The sequence below is a fragment of the Elephantulus edwardii genome, unplaced genomic scaffold, assembly GCF_000299155.1.
Source record: "Elephantulus edwardii isolate Elephantulus edwardi_28Jun2011 unplaced genomic scaffold, EleEdw1.0 scaffold00015, whole genome shotgun sequence".
Taxonomy (NCBI): Eukaryota; Metazoa; Chordata; class Mammalia; order Macroscelidea; family Macroscelididae; genus Elephantulus; species Elephantulus edwardii.
This window is the reverse complement of record NW_006399765.1, coordinates 16207391-16228913: the sequence shown is the minus strand read 5'-3', so window position 1 is coordinate 16228913 and position 21523 is coordinate 16207391. Positions and strand designations below refer to the sequence as shown.

The window sequence follows — 21523 nt, the reverse complement described above, 5'->3', positions numbered from 1 at the left end:
TAAGGAGTAATAACTCAGAAAGGGAGGCGTCTCCGAGAAGGCGCGGTGGTTCATGACGTGGAGGATGAGCTGAACGGGCCACAGTGAGCACTGAAGGAAGAGCATTCTGTGAAATAGCAAGTTCAAGGAGGCCTTGAGGAGTTTGGCTGGGCTTTCTGAAGCATTTAGATTACTGAGCTTATACATCTTATGCCAGAAACTAGTTTAAGCCAGTTCTTGAAGAGAGGAAGTCTCCCCCTCACCTTTTCCTGACTCATCTGAAGTTTCTTTGACATTGGACATGACATGTGGCCATCCACTTTCCCCCATGCTAGCTCTAAAAAAAAAAAAAAAGACGTCAGTGTCATGTGGGAAAAGATGAAAGCCACTCTGTTAGCATCTGAGGGGGTTGAACGCTGGCGTGGGGCCCGAGTTCTGCACCCCCGAGCTCTGGGCCAGTCCGGCTCTGCACCCCCTTGCTTTGTGATCGTGGCCTTTTCAGGTCTGTTTCTCCACTTATAAAACTAGGAGTTGGATTAGATTACCCTGTCCCTTTTTAAGTTCAGGAGAGCAGTGGGATCCTGCATCTACCTCTGGATAATCCTCGGGGTGTGGAGGTGGGAACGTGAGGAAGACTCAGGTGGGGCAGGTGGGTTTACTGAGAGGCCACTCAGACTCCCAGCTGGTCTTCAGACTGAGCTATTTTTTTTCCTGTTTCAAGTGAAGGTGACCGCTTTCCCCACCCCACCCTTTCTTCTTGGCAGGTTGAGTGTGGCCACTGACCCTGGTCCTGGCCTCCTCCATCACTGTCCTCCCTGTCAGGTGAATCCCAGCATGCACTGCTGTGATGCCTGGGGCATAGTCTACTCCCATCCTCCGGTCTGGAAGGGTTAGGACACATGAGAAGGCAGAGACATCAGGCTGCCTTGTCCTTCTGCATTCCATGCTGGTAGGATGCACGAAGAGACCAGATGGAACAGAGAAGCTGGTCGAAACACAAGCTCCCTTCCCGGGGATACTTGTCACTCTCTGTGCCCTAACCTGGGAGGCAGGGAACCAGGAAGAGCACAAAGGCATGTGCTCAAAGGGTGTGGAAGTTTGAACAGCTCTTGGAGGAGTTTCACTTTCCTGCCTTCTGTTAGACATGAGGAGACACTGGCCTGAGGGGTTGTAGACTTACCCAAGGTCACACAGTCCTCAGACAGACAGGGCAGAGCAATTGGATCGCATTGCCTGCTGTTGATTTATGCAGTGTACGATGGGCCAGCTTACGAACAGTGGCCTTCAGATATAGACAGAGCTACATTGGCCTAGTGGACAGAAAGTTATGCTTCCAAGCCCAAGGTGGGTGATTCTAATCTGCGGCCCTTGGGCCTGGTTTAAATTGTTGTGGGTTTGATTTTTTTTGTTTTGTTTTGTTTTGTTCCCCCCCCACCCCAAAACATTCTTCTAGGTGAAGTAGCACTGGTCTGTGCATTGCTATACAGAGGTAACTTGAGGTTGCTGTGATGCTAAACACTGTGACACTGATGTGCCCAATGCGATAATGGTTACCCATGGTGGGCAGTGTTTGTTGGAGCTTCCTGCTTTAAATAAGCTTGGAAGCAAGAGTGGCATCCACTTCTGAAATGGCCAGAAACTCCATGAACAGTGTTCAGGTCTTTTATTCATAGTGTCGCCATGAGTCGTTTATGACTCGTTGGCACTTAACAACAACAACAACAACTTGCCAACCTGGATAAATAAAGCATGGCTGTCTTTCCGGTTATTACTTCATGTGCCAGGATTAGATGCTGTTATGTGTCATTGAGTCACCTGCAACTCATAGTGACCCTGTATACAACAGCTCTGAACCCTGCTGTGTCTTCAGTCAATTTCATTGTCTTCAACACAGCTACCTCCTTTACCTCAGTCGCTGAATCAATCCATCTCATCCAGGGTCTTCCTCTCTTGTGCTATCCCTCCACTCTTCCAAACACAGTATCCCTCCTCCTAGGACTGGTCCCTCCTGGCCACATGCCCAGAGTATGTCAGACAGAGCTTCAAAATCCTTGCCTCCAAGGAGCAGCCTGGTTTTATCCCCTCCAGGCTGGACCTGTTTGTTCTCTTAGCAGCCCATGGTATTCAGTACTCTTCTCCAGCAACACAACTCAAAGGCCTCAATTTTTCTTTGAATACTTACTTGACACCTCTCCACCTGCCAGTTTGTCACACATTGGTAGCCAGCCAGTTGCTCTGATCTGGGAAGATGGTCAGAAGTACTTGTAATACTAGTAGGAATTTCCCATATTGGACAAGCTTCAATGGAGCTTCCAGAACAAGATGGACTATAAAGAAAGAACTAGAAACCACTAACAATTAGCCAGTGAAAACACTGTGGATGGCAACAGGACAGTGCCCAACTTGCCTTCTTTGGGAATGCCATCAAGCAAGTGCACTTGCTAGAAAAGTACCTCAGGTTTGGTGCAGTTGAGGGTCAGGGAGAGGATGGGAGAGCCCTGGTGAGGTGGAGGGAGTGATAACCACTATGAAGGACTCACACACAGTGATATTGGTGAACATGACACGAGGTTGAGTGTTTTATCCTGTTGTATAAAAAGGTTGTCACGATCTCAATGGCAACTAGCAACAACAAAAAGTGCCCAGCACTACTTTAAGTCTTTCTAAATATTAATCTAATCCTCCTGACAGGGGCCTCTGGTAGTCTAGTGGGTAAGGAGCTGTACTAGAAAAGGTAGGTGGTTCTAATCTTCCAGCTACCCAATGGGAGAAGGATGCACACTCTTCTCCTCTGTAGTTTATAATCTCGAAAAACTCACTGGCGGGTAAATGATGAGGCAGTTTTGACTCGATGGGACTTAATAACAACAGTCCTTACAACCTAAGCGATTGTTGTTTTTAGGTGTGGTCAATTTGACTGACTCCTAATGGCCTCATGTGTCTGTGTCGATCGATCCATCTCCTTATACGCTGAGGCTCAATGTTGATCTTTGGCTTTTCCATTCTTAGTCCTATTATTATCCTATTTTTACAGATAGGAAACTGAGGCACATAGAAATCATATACCTTGCGCAATGTCACAAATTTCGAAGGTAAACAGTAACATTAGGATGGTTCCTGAGTTTATACTTTTAATAGCATTATATATGGTCTCTCCCTGAGCAAAGTGTATCATCTACCACCTGGGATGGATGTGCCTGGAGGTCATAATATCTTAGAGATCTTTACAGATGAAAAAATGGGAGCCCTGGAATGGCAAGGTAAACGATGTTCTAGAATGTCACCAATTCACTTAGCCCCGTGCCTCCACCTTCGAAGTCCAGGCACGTCTCTGGCTTTGAAGATACCCGGCTGCAAGTTCATTATCCTCCCTTGATGTCCCTTCTTTAATTTCTATCTTTGTTGTTTTCACTTCTGGCTTTAACATGGACTAAATGAACCCGAGGAGCTGAGGAAGACCCAAATGAGCAGATCAGACACTGCTTCCTAGGTCCCCAGGGGGACGCCCAAGCCATCAGAGAGCCCTCATCTTATTTATAACAAATTCACTCTTCAAAGAGCTGGAAAACATTTTTTTTCTATTATGAGTATTGTTTCTATCGGTTGAGTCCATGAGTATTTGACATTGGATGACTTTATAAAACATTCTACTAATTGGATTTGTTAAAGCAAATAAATCAAACGCTAATTGGAACGTGCCCTGCCATTATTTTTGCTTACTGAATTAGATATAATGGTGTGAAGGCCTTCTTATCATATTTGTGCACTTATTTAAACACCCCCCTGGCACACACTTCTGCAAATTCAATTAGATATTCAAAAAGAGAATCCAATTTATGCAAGGCTGGTTTACATTCAATCCGGGGGGCACGACTCGGCGCTCTGTGATAGGCTGCTCGTGATTTATAAGCCCCACGTAGATACTGTCCTGCCTTCAAAGCACTCTTTAGCATAAGGGTAAAATCCACATGACTCTGGGCTGGGACCGCTTACTGTGAGAATGTGTGTATCCACAGAGCAGGCTGGCTTCGTGGGGGTGTGACCTGTGCAATAACAGGGACCCTGGTACCTTGGAGGGACCGGAGTCATGATTGATTCAGTGTGTTAGTGTGGCCACTTTGATATTCTCAGTATTTTTTCGAGATGGAGTCCTGCATTTTAATCTTGTACTTTGTTCTTATGGACCATGGCGTTGACTACAACCCAGAGTGACCCTATGGACCACAGCTCTGAACTTGACCGTATCCTGCACCAGCTTCAACAGGATCAAGCCCATTGTGGTCGTTTCACTGTGTTAGCCCCTCTTTTTGAAGGCTTTCCTTCACCTTTCTGAGCATAATGTCTCTCTCCAAGGATCGGCTTCTCCTGGGAATGCAAGTGAGATAAAGCTTTACCATCCTTGTCTCTAAGGAGTATTCTGGTTGTCTTTCCTTCCAGACAGATGGCTTTGTTCTTTTCACAGTCTTCGCTATATTCAGTATTCTTGGCCAGCACCACAATTCAGAGGCATTGCTGCTGCTTTGGTCTTCTTTTTTTCATTGTCCAATTGTCAAGGGCATAAGAAGCAATTGAATTTTATACTGGACCTTGCAGTTTCTATACGTGGTCTTGGTATGGAGATGTCTCTGACTCTCAGACCTTCGGGCCAAAGAAGAAGCCCTTAGTTTGTGTTTCAGCTCTGTTCTTAATTAACTGAACGGTGCTGCACACATCAGCTGTTCTATCCTTGTTATACTCATCTGCGTAATGGAACTGCTACTCTTGACCCATGAATAACAAATGAGCCATGTAAGTGGAATGCTTCTTTAAATATAGAAAATTTGTGTTGTTTCTCACCTCATTAGAAGGCTTTAATTTCTGGCCGAATACCACATTTTTCTCATCTATAACACATTCATAAATAATGCACACACATGCCATGCGGTAACCTGCACAGGAAACCAGTGCACTGGTGAGTTGTGCGGTTTGGGGGGAGAAACCATTTAATATGCACATTATTTGTACAGAAATGTATTATGCCAGGGGGGTAGTCTCTGTGCGTACTGTGTATGGGAACTCGCCTTGCTTTCTGGCCTTGTTTGTTAAAATTGTGAGCTTTACGCTGGGTCCTTCTGTCTGCGTAGAGCAACTGAAGGCACTTTTACATCTTTTAAAGAAATATTTGGCCCAGTTTGCCTTCCCCCCCGCCCCTTACTTAGCTCCACCAGTGGATATTAAAGGCAGAGTTTTCTATTCTGGAATCAGCAGAGTGAGATGTAAATTCTGTGCACACACACACTGACTGCTCTCAGGAAGAGAACACTAGAAGAACAGGAAGTACCAAGCTTTGGTTCTGCAGTGTCTGGGATTAACGCCCTGGCGCATGCGTGCATGCAGGTTGGCTTCCCTGTCTACACTTACGATGGGAAATCTGTAAAAAAAATGGACCCCGTCAGGGGAGCTCTGGTGGCCTAGTGGCAAGGAGCTGCAACAACAATCCCAGAGGCGTACGGTTCGAATCCACCAGATTCTCTGCCAGGGAAGGAGGGACAATCTCCTCCTGTACCAGTAAGATCTGATTTGACAGTACACTCACACAAAAATAATAAAAATAAAAATTTTTTTTAAAAATGCACCCCGTCAAGAAGGCAGGGTCTATGGGGAAAGGTTGGAGTCTCTGGGTAATACAGTCATCTGTGCTCTGCTGGTAAATGAAAGGTGGGTGGTTCAAGTATGCCTCAAGGCTCCTCAAGCCTTGTGACCTGATTCTGAAAACCTAATGGTAATAATTCTCCTGTAGCACAGATGGGGGCACCATGAGGCAGAGTCCACCAGACGGTAACTCTGATGCCATAGTCCTTTGCCGAGGCCACTCCTCTCTGGCATTGGAATCCACTAGCTGCTGCATTGGAGAAAGATAGGCAGTCTCCTCCTATTTTATTTATTGTTGTTATCTGTTACTGAGTCTCCTGTGACCCATAGCGACCTTATGTACAGCAGATCTGAAACCTGTCCTGTCCCTGAGCCAGTCACACTAATTCCCACACACTAACCTCCATTGTCCCAGTTACTTTGTCAATCCATCCCATCCAGGGTCTTTCTGTCCTCCATTGTCCCTCCATATTCTTTCTCTAAGGACCAGTCTCTTGGCCACGTGTCCAAAGTACAATTCAAAGGCATTGATTCTTCTTCTGTTATCTTTAGTCATTGTCTAGCTTTCTGATGCATAATAAATAATTACTAAGATGATGGCCTGGATTAGGTGCACCTTAGTCTCTAGACTGACACTGTTGCTTTACGCCAGTTGGTATTCAATCAATTCCTAGGGGTTTGTTTTTTGCCAAGTCCTTCAGAGCAGCCTGAACTTCCTCCTTCATCACTGTTGCCTCTTGATCTTGTTTTATTTACATCCTCAGAATTTCTGTAAAGGGTTGGCTGTGGGTTGGTTCTTACTTGATGGCAATGAGAATTTTAAGAGTAAAAATTGGGGTTCCAGGCTCAAAATTATACCAATAATGCTTGCTACTTGTTGAGCTGTTAAAAATAGAAGTTGTGATTCCTACTATTGTTTTATGTGATAAAATTCTTGACCTTCAAGGGCTCTGGATGGACAAGTCCCTTAAAGGTTCTGAAGACAAACGTCCATCTTTAAAATGAGAAGAGCAAGCCTTCCCTCATAGAGCCAGAGTTGGCAAACTGCAGCCCTAGGCTGGAGGTGATCTGCTATATGTCTTTGTAAGTAAAGTTTTATTGGAACACAGACATGCACATATGTTTACTTGCAGCTGATTTTGTGCTAAGAGTGGTAGAATTGAGTGGTTGTAATGGAGATCGTGTACTCAGGGATCGTGTTGAACAGATTTATATTTAGCTCTTTACAGAAGAAGTTTCCTGGCCCTTGTCCTAGAGGGCGGTGATAGTTGGAGGTACCGACCTTTATAGCACACAACGTAAATATGAAGCTACATAGCACACTTCAGTTATGCCTGGCATCGACTTGACACCATCCGTCCTGAATTCTTCTAAACTTAATTCTGTTTCAGCGTATACATAGGATCATATCTGAGAAATGCAGAGGCAGACACATTTATATTTTTATTGAATTCCATTCCTCTCTCATTTTCAAAAGAGAAGCTCATGGGTGTTTTTTTTTTTTAAATTCTGATTGGCACTATAAACTTTATTTATGCTTTAATGTACCCTAAAGTATGTGTCCTGCACTTTTTTTTTACTTCCCTTACAGATGCTGATATGCTATACATTACCAAGTCCAAATGGATTTTCAAAATCCAATTTCCTTGCTACAGTTTTCCATTTCTCTGTTGACTTTTTATGTTTGACTCAAATCAGAGCATCTGGGGCCTTTGCCACATTTTGACCTGAGCCTGTCCAGAAGAGCCCCTCCCTCTGAGTGCAAAGAAGTCGTGCACTGTCACTAGCTGGTAGCTGCACTGATCTGTCCCTCTCGTCACTAAACCACGATGGCCCCGTGTGTGCCATAGAGCTGTACTCTGGACAGTGACTGATTATTCTGGAAGTAGGTCACCGTCCCTCTGGTGCAAATAACCAGGTCGTGGGCTCAAAACTCCAGCTTCTCAGTTAAGCAGCCAAACACATGAGCCATTTGCATCAGCCACATAAGTTTCCTCACAGGCCACATGGGGGTCACCCTGAGCTGTAATTGACCCGTGACTACTGGTATTGGATGATAAACCGGAACGTTGGGTCTCAAGGTGAACCCTGGGTCTGAAATGGGAATGTGTTGGTAAGGTTCTGCCCTCCCCAAATGATGATGCTGATGTTGATGTCAGTTGAACAAGGCCATGTACTCTGTGTTAATTAATGAAGTGAGCACCCATGTGAGACCGTTAGGGTAATGGGCTTAGAATGAAAGAGGGCACTTCTCTTGGTTAAAATCTACTGTCTGCTCTGTGGAAGGAAGATGGACAGACTCCTCCCAGATGATTTACAGCTTCTGAGAACTCGCTGGAGGGTCAGCTATGAAACAATAGAGTTGAATTCTCCAAGCCTAAGTCTCTACCAAGTAGCCCGCATGAACCCTTGCAGTGACGGCCTGGGGCCTTGTCATTCAACTCTTATGACCCTTGGAAATAAGATCAAGAGAGATGTGCGTTAAAAAAAAAAAAAAAAGCAAGAGGTCCTGAAATGAGACTTGAAGTCTTGGACTGCTAGCCTCCTGAACTTATTAAGAAATAAGTTTATTATTTTTTTGAGAAAATAGTATTAGAGAATTGAGCAAACCTTATTGAGAAAATAAGCTTCTGTTCCTTGAAACAGTCCATGTGTATTATGACTGTTGAAACAGCTGTCAGACACTAAGAGAGTGCTCCACAGTGTCGCTGTGAACAGGGAGCAGATTCCCTAGTTCTTAGAGGGGTTATTTGGGCCCTGTGAGGAATGATAGAGCCAGCCATTGGGCAGGGATAGGAAGATGTGGGAGGGGGCAACAGATTAGAGGCAAAGTGTTAGGTGACCTTGCCTCAGACCTGTCAACTGGGATGTCCAGGAATGGCACTGTAGGCTCTTCTAAATCTTGTTTAGAACGTGGCAGAGAATACATTTAATTAAGCCTTTAATGGAAATAATGATTTATCCTTTGAGCTTCAGCACATCCTCATAAAAGTGATTTTTAGATTTCGATCTGTTGTTCATAGGGTCGCTAGGAGTCGGAGTCGACAGGGCAGCATCTAACAACAATTCAAGAATATGTTTAAATTGTTGTCTTTCGTTTTATGCGCTGACCTCTTTGGGGGTATGGGCCACAGCTATTGATTCTGTTTCAAGAAAAGCAAAGGAATGAATCCAGGAGAGAAAATAACTCAGTCAACTTTGTCTGCCTACTCCCCTCTTACTACCTTACAAAGAAGTAAACGATTTTGTCCCTTGTTTTGGGGGAAATAGATTTTTCTCTTTCTCTCTAGTCTGTAGAGTACCTTGACTCTGTGACTAGGTTGTCATGGATTCAGCCTTAATGTTAACACTTCCCATCCTGTGACTCGAGAACGGCACTTAACCTCTTACATTTATTTCTTAAAAATTCAAGTAATTAATTTTACTCTTCATAGGATTTTTAAATTTTTTTTATTTTATATTTTTAAAGTCATACCCTTGAGCAGCCTCCACTTTTACCCTTAGTCCAAAGCTCAGGGCCACCTACTTTTGAGGGAGAAAAAGAACAGTAACACACAACAAAACGGACTCCAGAAACTTCCTTTGCCTGATTGTCACCAAGCTGAGACTGCCACCCAGATACCAGCCAGCCAGCCCACTGCCAGAGTGGAGGGAGACTCCAAGGGCCCAGGCCTCAGGCCAGCCCAGCAACTATTGCATCATCAACTCTTTTAAAGTCACACCCTCGAGTGGCCTCCACCTTTCCCCTTAGTCTTAGTGGCTCAAGACCACCTACTTTTGAGGGAGAAACATAATTGTTTTTTATATCTGGAGGAACATTCTTTTACTTTGCACATCACTCTTTGTCAGTGTGCTCTATGAGATAACCTGGCTTTTCTGTGATGCTGAACCTTGTGCCTTGGGGATATCAAATACCATAATAGTTTCCCATTGTGGACAGTGTTTGGTGGAGCCCCTAGTTGTAAAACAGGTTGAGAAGTAGGAGTGTCAGCCACTTCCTAAACTACATGCCTCTGGAAACTCTATGAACTTGGAGAAACAACGATATCTATGGAATGACATTAGGTCTTTTGTTCACAGAGTTGCTATGAGTTGACCTCAGCTCGACAGCCATCAGCAACAACAGCAATAATTTTATATTGGTTTTAAATTGCACTGGGAAAGTTTACTGTCAGAGACTTCGTCAAAATACTGAAGAGCAACAGTGTCAGTCTAGAGACTAAGGTGTGCCTGATCCAGACATGGTCTTCACAACTGCTTGCTATGCATCAGAAAGCTGGACACTGACTAGGAATGATAGAGAACTGATGCTTTTTAACTGTGGTGCTGGAAAAGAGTATTGAATATGGACTGCTAGGAGAACAAACAGGTTCATCCAGGGGAGAGTGAAATCAGGATGCTCTTTTGAGGCAAGGATTCTGAAGCTTTGTCTCACATACTTTGGACATGTTGCAAGGAGGGACCAGTCCTTGGAGCGGGACATCATGCTTGGGAGAATGGAGGGACAGCGCAGGAGAGGAAGACCCTTGATGAGATGGATTGATTCAGTGACTGGGGTAATGGGGGTAGGTGTGTCAGAGACAATGAGATTGGCATAGGATAGAGCATGGTTTAGGGCTATTGTACATAGGGTCGCTATGAGTCGCAGGTGACTCAAAGACACAGAACAACAAAGCAGCATATTGCTTTGCTTGTAAAAGTCATATATATTGTATTACACTCATCTTCATTCACATTGTGTTTAACATAATCATTCCCATGCATGGTTGTTGGTATGTGCCATCTAGTTGGCCTGTGACTTGTAGTGACACTATGTATAGTAGCCCTGAAGCTGCCCTGTCCTGAGCCAATGTCACTGATTGTAACAAACCTAACCCATATCGCAAGTTACTGTATCAGCAGTTCATCTCATCCGGGGTCTTCTCTCCTGTTCATCTTTCTACCCTTCTGAGCATGATGTTCTTCTCCAAGAACTGGTACATTTTTGGCCATGTACCCAAAGTATGTGAGAGGGAGCTTCAAAAGCTTAGCCTCCAAGAAGAAACTTGGTTTCACCCTCTCCAAGACAGACTTATTTGTTTTCTTGGCAGTCCATGATATGTTCACGACTCTTCTCCAACACCTCAACTTGAAGGCATTGATTCTTCCCATGCATTATGTTTTAGAAAATTATTCACCATTGCACTATGGCCATCATTACCCTGTCTTTTCAGGTTCCTGCTGGATCCTTCCCATTCCCTTCGCCCCCTTCCTCTACCCACCAAATTGTGCATCCGTGTGGTTTTGCCTCTACCTATCTTCACCCTTCTGATCCCTCCCCTCCTTCTATTTTTATAATAATGATATTATGCAGTATTTTAAGTGTGGGTTTACACAGCAGTTTAAATTCTTTTCCAGCAATTTCTACATATGTAGTTTAGTGAGAGCGGTCACATCCTCCACACTGCTATTGAGTCTCTTTATTTCTCTTCTGGTTACTTTGCTTCCATAAATCTAGTGTTCCTGCCCCATTATTTCCTTATTAGTATTCTCAGAGTGATAGTTTACAAAGGATTGGTTTTCCTTTTAACTATTCATACGGATTTTGTTTTCTGATATTAACTGCAGTATTTACATTGTACCAGTACTTGTCCGACTTCCTTCCTATAAGTCTCACTTCCTCTCATCTGTCTTTCCTTGTCCTTGCTGTCCACTGAACTTTTTACTTTGACAAATATTGCCATTATTGTGTTGTGTAATTGTTCTAATTAATGAGAACCTCCATGATATCATTGTTGTTCATCTTATTTCTATTATTTGGCTGAAAACAGAACCAAAGGGGTGGGTTTAGTTTCAGGATTAAGGGTTTCCACGGACTATAGTCTTGGGGATTTCACCAGTATTATTTTAGACTAGAAAGCCTGGGAATTTTTATATGTATACATAGAAGCATACTTCTTATCTATTCTTAGAGATAAGATTGCCATCGAGTTGAGCACGATTGATGGCAACCCTATGAACAAAAGGCCTGAAGCCTTTCTATAACTATTGTCATTTACCAAAGTTCATAGAGCTTCCAGAGGCATGTTGTTTAGGAAGTGGATTTCACTCCTGCTTCCAAGTGTGTTCTTATATCTAATGTATTATTTAGCCAAATGTTTGTCTTAGTGTATAGCATGCCTTTTTATGCACAAAAAGATATTTCCAGATGAATATAGTAATGCAAAGTAATGCCCATTTGTAGTTATTTAATTTAAAAATCTCCAAACTGGTTATAGGGGGAAGGAAGCAGACACTAGGCACATATTCTTTGAAGTTGCTATATATATGGCTTTTTTTAAATCCTCATATTTCCAGAAGGCATGCTTCTTTTTTTAATCCTCATATTTCCAGAAGGCAAACATTTCTCCCCATATAGCAGATGAGGAAATTGAGGCCTCAAGAGATTCAGCAACTGGCCTGAGCTCACCTATCTTTGCAAACCTGACCTTTGTGTTGTCTTTGCTAAACTGTGAAGTTAGTACTCTCTCTGGCGCCCAATGGCATCACTCACAGTGTTATAGGAAGCAATTATCGAGGCATGCCCTGGCATTCATTTTTCCTACTTAGGATGAAATGTTGCTGTTTACTTTCTCAGGAAGGAAGATTGAAATCAATGTAACTAGCCTTATTAACTTTTTAAAATAAGGGAGCCTCACAGATGCCAGCGCCTTTCCTGAGAGCGCCAAAGCAAATAGAAAAATCCAATTTGCTTGCCTGTTTCTCTTTTATTTTTTTAAAAACAACTTCTAGAGTTTAAAATTCAAAGCTGTAAATGAAGAGCCGATGAGACAGGGGTAACGAACCAAGCCTGAGACATGAGGATGTATTTATTTACCCAGATCTCCTTTTTATCCCCCCAGGCGGCTGTTCGTTTGATGAGCACTACAGCAACTGTGGTTACAGCGTGGCCCTGGGGACCAACGGGTTCACCTGGGAGCAGATTAACACGTGGGAGAAGCCGATGCTGGACCCAGCGGTGCCCACAGGTACGTGGCCACTGTTTGGCAGTGGGCTGCTTGGCTGTGATGGTGTAATATGGTGTTGTATGGCTCTCTTGTTGTTTTATTGCCGGAGAAGACAATGGAATTAGCAAGCTCTTTATTTATCATCAGAGTCTTTCAAACCAAGGCTAGAAGAAATCTTAGAGATGCCATAGAAGTCATGTGTCACCTTGACCTTGACTTGTCACCTTTAAGCTTCACCCTAACCTTTATTACTTAGTCGCTAGTTGTCATTAAGTCCCTCTGACTCACAATTAACGACCCCATGTGTTCTGAGAACTACTCCCCAGTACATTCAGGGAAGTAACCCTTTTAAAAAAGATCTCCAGGCCTTTATTCTGAGGTGTCTGTTGGTGTGTTTGAACCACTGACCTTTCAGCTAATATTTGAGTGTTTAGCCATTTTGTGCCCACAAGGACTTGACCTACCTTCCTGGGCTTTATACTCTGGGAGCCTGAGAGTAGTGAGGTTTTTAAAGGAAGACTCTCAAGAACTTGAGATCATTTCATTCCTTTTCTGTTTGTGTATGTATGTTTCTGTCTGTCTGTCTGTAACGGTCTCATTAATGTTCTGAATCTACCTTCATCATGAGTGCCAAACCTACCTTAGCCAATGAAGTAGAACACCTACACGTATACTTCTGATGTACAGCTGTGCATATGAATTATACCTCTTGTATAACAGAGACGGTAAACTTGGAGGAGGTATACCCTTTATCTGGTGGGGTGCACCTATTGTATGGAGTCACTGCATAGTGCAAATGGTTTATAGACTCAGTGACTAGCCGAGACCATGGAGGTTCAAGTTCACCCAGAGACATCTTGGAAAACAGGCCTGGTGATCCGCTCGCCCAAGTCACAGCCTTGAAAGCCTGTGGAGCACCTCTGCCCTGCACACATGGGATAGCCAAGCATTGACCTTGACTCAGTTACAACTAGCAACAATTGGTCATTATGATGAAAGAGGAGACTGGGTTTTAGTCTTTTGTTTGAGAGCTTGTTATAATTTGGAGCAAATTCAACAAAGACTAATAACAAAAATGACAGTGTCTGGCAAGGAAAGCCAGAAGCAGTGAGCCTCCATGAGCGTTACAGCCTTCTGTCGGATAAGGACAGTTACACTTATATCTGGTATGACGGTGAAGACAGTTGGTTTTTGGAGAGTAGGCCGTTTTCAGGTTTCACCGTGACCGCGTGTTCCTCCTCTCCTAACACACTGCCATGGAATTTCACCAACTGATTCTGATACTCTTTCTCCATCTCCTGTCACCTCACTCTGGCCATTTAATGTTAGAGTCCCTCAGGCTTGTCTTGACTTCTCCATTGATAATCAACCTCGCCCCTGGCGTCAGCTATCATCTGTGTGCTGGCACCTCTTGCATTTATATCTTCAGCCTTGACAGTTCTTATGACCCTAAGACCTCCCCAGCCTACTGTCCAGCTGCCACCAGCTCTCACACGCCTCTGGGGAAAGCAGCTTTCCAGACTGCCAAAAGCTGGAGGGAAAGAAGGTGCTCGAAGATGTTCAGTTGAGTGTGTGGCTTCCGTGACTTTGAATTTGACCCCAAAGCAAGTGTCACTGGATGGCCTAAATTAGTTCCTATCAATGGCAAGCATATTTGTGTAAATTCCTCTTGGATGTTGACACAAACGTCAGCTAAGAGTAAGCTCTGCTGTTGTACAAAGTTGAGCTTTTCAGATCTGAAATTGTCTTACTTCGCATGGTGAGAGTCACTTATAGCCTGTATCTCACTGTTAGGGGCAATGGCCTTGCCCCTTGTTTCCCCCCCACACCCTATTTTATCATAATTCCACTTTTACTTTCCAAAGTGTCCTGGTTCAGATGCTAAATTCACCCATCTCCTTGGTGATCGCAGGAGTCCAGAGGCCTTGTAGTGAAACATAGCCTCTTTCTTTCTCCTTAACCTAGCGGTAGTTGATATTGGTGAAATCAGTCTGGAAGTGAGCATGTGTGTGTCCGAGTGAACCTGCAGACATATATCATATACTCTTCCCGCGTATCATCAGTCCACATGATGTGGGAATGGTTGCCTGTGTGCACATTGTGGCAGCTCTTAGGATATGAGATGACCACCCTCTAAGTATTAGCAGGAATATGTTGAAAATAATGATTGGGCTCGTGGATCTGAGCTTGGACCAATCAGGGTGGATGGCAGTGTGAAGAAACCCCTAACCTCACAGTGCTCATTGGGGGAGAGCCAAGCTTCTTTGTAGTCTCTGCACTGAACTAGCCTCTGTTCCCCTTTCAGACAGGAATTTTTTTATTTACATCTTCTCAAGTACTTGTTAGGCTTCAGAAACTTGGACGATGACTAAGGATGACAGATGAATTGATGCCTTTGAGTTGTGGTGCTGGAGAAGAGTCCTGAACATACCAGGGACTGCCAAGAAAACAAATAGGTCTGTCTTTGTGAAACCAAGCCTCTCCTTGGAGGCTAGGATTTTAGAGCTCCGCTTCACTTATTTCGGGCACGAGGCCAGAAGAGACCAGTCCTTGGAGAAGGACATTATGCTCGGAAGGGTGGATGGACAGGACAGCACAGGAAAGGGAGACCTAGGATGAGATGGATTGATACAGTAACTGGGGCAATGGGGGTCAGGGTGTCAGAATTAGTGAAACTGACTCAGGACAGGGAAGGATTGAGAGCGGCTGTACATAGGGCCATTATACATCACAGATGACTCAACGGCACATAACAAAAATAACATCCTATGACAGGTTTGGAAGCAGGAGTGGCATCCACTTCCTCAGTGTCTCGGGAAACAATGAACTTTGATAAATGTCGATAGTTGTAGAGGGGCTTCAGGCCTTTTGTTCATAGGATCGCCATGAGTCGTACTTGAAGACAATCAACAACAACCTCTGTGACTGGGACTTGGCAAAAACAAAACAAAACAAAAACCCCAACAAATTTTAAAAACCAGAGAAAATAAAAAAGCATTTGCTATTGGGTCAGTTCTGACTTGTGATGATCTCAGATAGGTCAGAGTAGAACTGTGTCTTATAGGGGTTTTAGTGGCTAAATATTTGAAAGTAGATCACATCTTTTTTTCCCCACAGTGTCCCTGGGTGTACTCGAACCTCCAGCCTTTAGGTCAGTGATGAGCATATTAACCATCTGCACCTCTAGAGGCTCCTTAGGTTTTAGTTTCTTGGTTTGTGTCTGTGTCCAGCCACATCCTCCTCTTTCTCTCTTCCCACTTCTGTTTAATCCCAGGCATTTATTCTTCCTCCCATTTGCTTCCTGATTTTGAGATTCTCTCATTGTCTGGAGTCTTGGTGGACCATGCAGATGGTCAGACTATCACCACTGCCTGGTAACCTGAATGTAGCTGACCATGTGACCCAGGATCAACCATTGGGGGCCCCTGTTTGTGACATTTCACCTGGGAAGGATGAGCCAACAGCCAGAGATTTGTGATTGGCGGTCGTGGTCCAGTGGTAGTGACATTCATACAACACTATGTGTTCTGAAACAAGGGTATTGACTTCACTGCCTCTTAGCTCCTTGATTTTTGTTGCCAAGGTCATGCTGACTAATAGTGACCCATAGGGTAGAGGAAAACTGTCCCATAAGGTTTTCAGAGTTCTAAATCTTTAAATAAGCAGACTGCTTTATTCTTCTTCTGCTTCTGCTCCCTAGTATTGACTTAATTTCTACTTATTTTTTTTTTTCTACTTATTTTTTAAAAATGATTCCAGTTTCTTTTTCATGATGAGTTACTCAACATCATTCCAGAATAGTCTTGTTTTCCTGGACATGGTTGATTTCTCCTGCGTTGTTGGGTTTTTTTTTTTTTTTAAATTTCTCTTGTATTTTAGGATAAGCTTGGAAGGCCATACCCTCAAGCCTGTGTTTTTGCTGGGCCCTTTGGACAGAGTACACTTCTATCTCGATTCCTCTCCACAACATACTGAAGTTTCGCCCTCTCCCCTGCCGTCTTCACACTCATTGCCATGGCCAAGCCCATTGTTTTACCCACAATCCATCGTATCCTCTTCTCTTTGGCTGATTCTCTGCTTTTCCGAACATGATGTCTTTTCTTTAAAATAACATCAGATAAATGACAGAAAGAAATCAAAGAGAGACATCAGAAAGTACCTCAGAATGCCCACATAAAAATCAAGCTCTGTGTCCCCAAACACCCATCTGACGGGATGCCCTTTCATTTACTTTAAACTGCAAACACACTAGTGGAGGAGACTTCTTAGCCTGTGGTCACCCCGATTACTGCCAGTTTGGGTTGTTTGCAGGGATCACAGAGGGCAAGATCATTTAACACAGAACCAGTAATGATTCCAGAGGATGTGGTCACAAATGACATGTAATGATTGTTGTGATAAACAAGTGTCCCAAAGTCACCTTTGAGTAGCAGCAGGGGACCTTTATAGTAATCAGAATAGACATCTATAAGAAAAATGCAAAACCATATCTGTTCCAATAACCGTATGGGTGCTTGCCATGGGATTATGTACTCTATGATGTCATACTTGGATTCAAACATTATTGTACATTAACCATTGTAATTGGAAGGGAAGGTGATGTGGACTGGAAAATGTGGTTATTCGATTTCCAAAGTGGTGCTTCTGATAATGGTAGAGAACTTGAATGACACTGTTCCATGTTGTTGTTGTTGTTAGGTGCCATCTAGTCAGTCACTACCCCACGTAGCAACACTATAGAGAACATGTTAAAATCTTGTCTAATTCTGTGCCATCCTTGTGATCTCTGCAATGTTCTGGCCTATTGCTGCAGTCAGTGTCCATCCATACCTGTTTTTCTTTGAACCCTCTACCTTTCTCAGCTTGATGTCCTTGGCCCAGGGATAGACCCTTCTGACAACATTCCCGAAGTATGTGAGATGCAGTTTCACCATCCTTACCTCTGGGAGCACCCTGATTGTACTTCCTCTAAGACGTATTTGTTCTTCTGCCAGTCCATACGGTGTTCAGTACTCTTCACCTGTACAACGCAGAGGCATCAGTTTTTCTTCAGTATTCCTATTCATTTCTCAACTTCAAACTGTTCATATACAATGGGAGAATAGACAATCACACACAGTTTTTATCAATGGAGCTCTGGTGGCGGCCTAGTGGCAAAAAGCTCTGCTGCAATCCTAAAGGCACATAGTTCGAGGCCACCGACTGCTCCACAGGAGAAGGATGGGCAATCTCCTCCTGTGCGATTAACTGCCTCTGAAAACCTGTTGGAATGTCAGCTATGGGTCGGTTCTAAATCTACAGTACACAACATAACAACAGTATGTGTATATCACTCACTGAACAGAATTCTTTGTTAGCTGGTTTTCTTAATTGATTTTATAGTTCAACAGTCCTGTTGGCAACTGAGTACTGTTACTGCCTTTATTTTACAGGTGAGGGAACTGAGCCTTAGAGAGTTAAGTAATTTTCCTAAAAGTAGCTAGTGAGTGGAGGAGCTGAGATTTAATTACAGCTAAGTAGCCTCGTGTGTAGGGAGTTTCCCTGCTAATTTAAAGATGGTTTCTTTGAAGGAAGCTCTGGTGGCCTAGTGGCAAGAAGCTGCACTGCAATCCCAGAAGTTTGTGGTTTGAATCCACCAGATGCTTTGCTGGAGAAGGAGGGGCAATCTCCTCCTGTACCAGTCAGATCTGATTTGACGGTACACACACAAAAATAATAAAAGGAAATAAAATCAAAATTTAAAAAAAGAAAAGATGGTTTCTTTGAATCCACCAAAGAAAAATGGATAGTCTCCTCGTACGTGATTTATAGCCTCTGAAAACCTGCTCATTTCTAGCCAGGAGGGTTCCAGCTCAAGGACACTGAGTAAGAGGTAGGGTCCAGAATCCCTGCCCTTAGCCACTCTTTTAAAATCAGTATATTATTAAATGTGATTTTAAATATGTATGTATATTTAAGTCACAGATGATTATTGTTTTTGTGTGCCATTGAGTCAGAACTGATTCCTAGCTGCCCGTCCAGTGCATTTTCAGAAGCAGTAGATTGCATGAGGGGAGATTGCCCATCCGTCTTCTGTGGAGCGGCTGGTGGATTGAACGGGTGCTTCTGTGATTGATTCTTAACCTCTAGGCTACCGGATAGGTAGTCTGTCTTATGCCTGAATTTTAAAAAATATTTCATTATGATGAAAATGCAGATAACAGAAATTTGCCATTTTGAGCATTTTAAAGTGTATAATTTAGTAATCTTAATGGTATTCATAGCGTTGCCCACGTGTCACGGTGTTTATTCCAAAATACTCTGCATCCCAAGCAGAAACTGAGTATGTCTTTTTTCCTTCCTTTTTCTTTTCTAGTTCTTATGGATTTTAGAGTGATGGAGAAACTCAGTAAGCAATGATTAAGCAATGATTTCCATTCCCTTAAACCCTAATTCTCTAGAACCAGAACTATTCATTTTCTTCCTATGAATCTGCTGTTCTAGATAATTTATGTGAATAGGATCATACAACATGTTCACTTCATGGCACCTTAATTTTTATACATTCATTGATGATTGAGTCACTGAGGTAATGGAGTAGGTGTGTATAAGATAGTAGGGTTGGCACAGGGTAGAGCTGGGTTTAGAGTTGTTGTTTAGGGTCGCTGTGAGTCGCAAGTGACTTGACAGCACATAACAACAACAACAACAAGAAGCTTGTTGAGTACTTTTTAGATGATCTTCTTACTGGATAAATGAGGGACATAACTTCTTTTTGTCAAACATTGGTAATTCAGTGGTAGAATTTTCACCTTCCATGTAGGAAAGACCCAGTTGGTTCCTGACCCATCGCCTCTTGCATTATTATCCCCTAACTGGTAAGTGGAGTCTTGTATCTTGTGATGAGTATTAGTGGAATTTCCAGATGAAGATGGATGAGGAAGGAAGAGCTGAAGAATTAATTTTGTAAAAGGGCAGCCAGTGAAGAGTGTAAGGATGACATACAGTCTTATCAACCACTTGTCTCAAGGATGGTGGCATGTTGTTCTGTGGCTTATGAGGTCATCTGGATGTACAGATCAATTCCATGAGAGCTAATGTCATCAACAACAAGCATGTTGTTGTTGTTAGGTGCCGTTGGGTCATGGACGGCTCATAGCAACCCTATGAACTGAAGACCTGAGCACTGTTCATAGGGTTTCTGGAGGCAAGCCATTTCAGAAGTGAATGACACTCCTGCTTCCAAGCTTGTTTGAATCGGGGAGCTCCACCATACACCGTCCACCATGGGTAACCATTCTCGCATTTGGCTCACACAACAAGCACAGTCTTGCTTTTAATCACTGAGGACTGGCCATGCATCTCTTTGTTGAGTTGACCATGTCTACTCGTGTCTCCATGAATGCAGACATCCTGGGGATGTCATTCCCTGAACAATTTCTGCCAGAGGAAAGCTTATGTGGGAGCAGTCAGGCCTTAGACACATGTGTAACAGGACTTCCAAGATGCTTTCTCTCCTAGCACGTCAGTCACCTGCTGCTGCGGATTTGGGATAAATGCAGAGGAAGAGCCCATTGAGGAGAAGCAGCATCTCCAGATGCTTCTGTGCACTGTTCTCCCTGGGCTGCTGCCCCAGAGCTCCCCTGAGTGAATGCCTTGCATTAAAATGAGTGAATCATCTTATCTTTTATGACGGGAAGGATTCTTTGTACTTTCAGTGCTTCTCTCGTTGTTGTTGTGTGATTGCCGTGGGTTGTAACCAACTCATAGCAGATCATCCAGGGGGTTTTCAGACACTGTCAATTGCATGGGAAGAGACTGTCCATCCTTTTCCTGTGGAGAAGCTGGTGGATTTGAACCATGTGTTTTTTTGAAATACAGTGGAGTTTCTTACCACTAGAGGCCTGTCAGTTCTGATATGATGGGAAGGAGTTGGGTAGCTTCTACTTTTTACTATTTTTAATCTAGTAAAATGCCCTCCAGCATCCTCATAGGAAGCTCTGGTGGTGTGGTCTGCATGGAGTTGTGTTGCTGCCCCAAAAGTGATGCCTCTGGTGGTTCAAATCCACCAGCTGCTCCTAAGGAGAAAGATGGGCCGTCTCCTCTCCTGCTGTTTATGGCCTCAGAAAGCTGCATAGTCAGCTCGGAGTTTGCACTCAGGCTATGATTCAGTGAGAGTCTGGAAAGTGTACAAAACATAGCAGATTTGAAGGACTTGGAAAAAAATGTCAATGCCTCATTAATCATTTTCTATTGATTACATGTTGTAATGATCACATTTTGACTCTATTAAGTTGCAAAGAGTATGTTAATGTTACCAGATTCTTTTACTTTTTATAAAAGTTTAAAATTGGCGTATCTTGGCAACAGTATAATTGTATCGGCCAGTGATGTCCTCGATGATCGGTTTCTTTTGTGCCAGTTTTACCCCCATCAGTAAGTTGTCTTCTTCTGAGAACATCAAGTTCTCTCACTCACTTGCTCACTGCCTTCACTTGATTGCTGTCAAGTCGGTTCCAACTCTCAGCAACCCTCTGTCAGTTTTCCAAGACTGACTTCCTGTCTTTCTCCCTTGGAGCTGCTGTTGGATTTGAACCACTGGAGATGTCTGGCCTTTGGATTAACAGGCTGACATGCTGTGTTGTTGTTGTTATGTGATATAAAGTCAATGACTCATAGTGACCCTCTGAGCAATGGGGCTGACCCCTTCCATGTCCTAAAGCCGAGGTTAATTCAACACTTACACCAGGTGCCAGAAACGCAACACTGGCCACATTACTTGAAAGCTTTACTGGCTATTTGAACGTTTGAAATGAATGTTTATTGCGTTACCTACTTTATGATTCACTATAACCCTATGTTGAAGGTAACACCATCATACATATTTTACAAATAGGTAGTTGAGGCACAGAAAAATAAAGCAATTTATCCTCAGTTGATTCCGACAA

At 43.4% G+C, this 21523-nt stretch overlaps 1 protein-coding gene across 1 annotated transcript in view; it reads left to right on the top strand.

Annotated features, from left to right (window-relative positions):
* The first annotated feature begins 11809 nt into the window (after window positions 1-11809).
* The window catches only part of PTPRT (protein tyrosine phosphatase, receptor type, T), a 975109-nt gene continuing 965395 nt past the window's right edge, over window positions 11810-21523 (top strand). Inside the window, exons 1-2 of the mRNA XM_006881719.1 lie at window positions 11810-11816; window positions 12492-12617. Of these exons, the coding sequence (XP_006881781.1) occupies window positions 11810-11816; window positions 12492-12617 (133 nt within the window). The remainder of the gene's footprint in view (window positions 11817-12491; window positions 12618-21523) is intronic.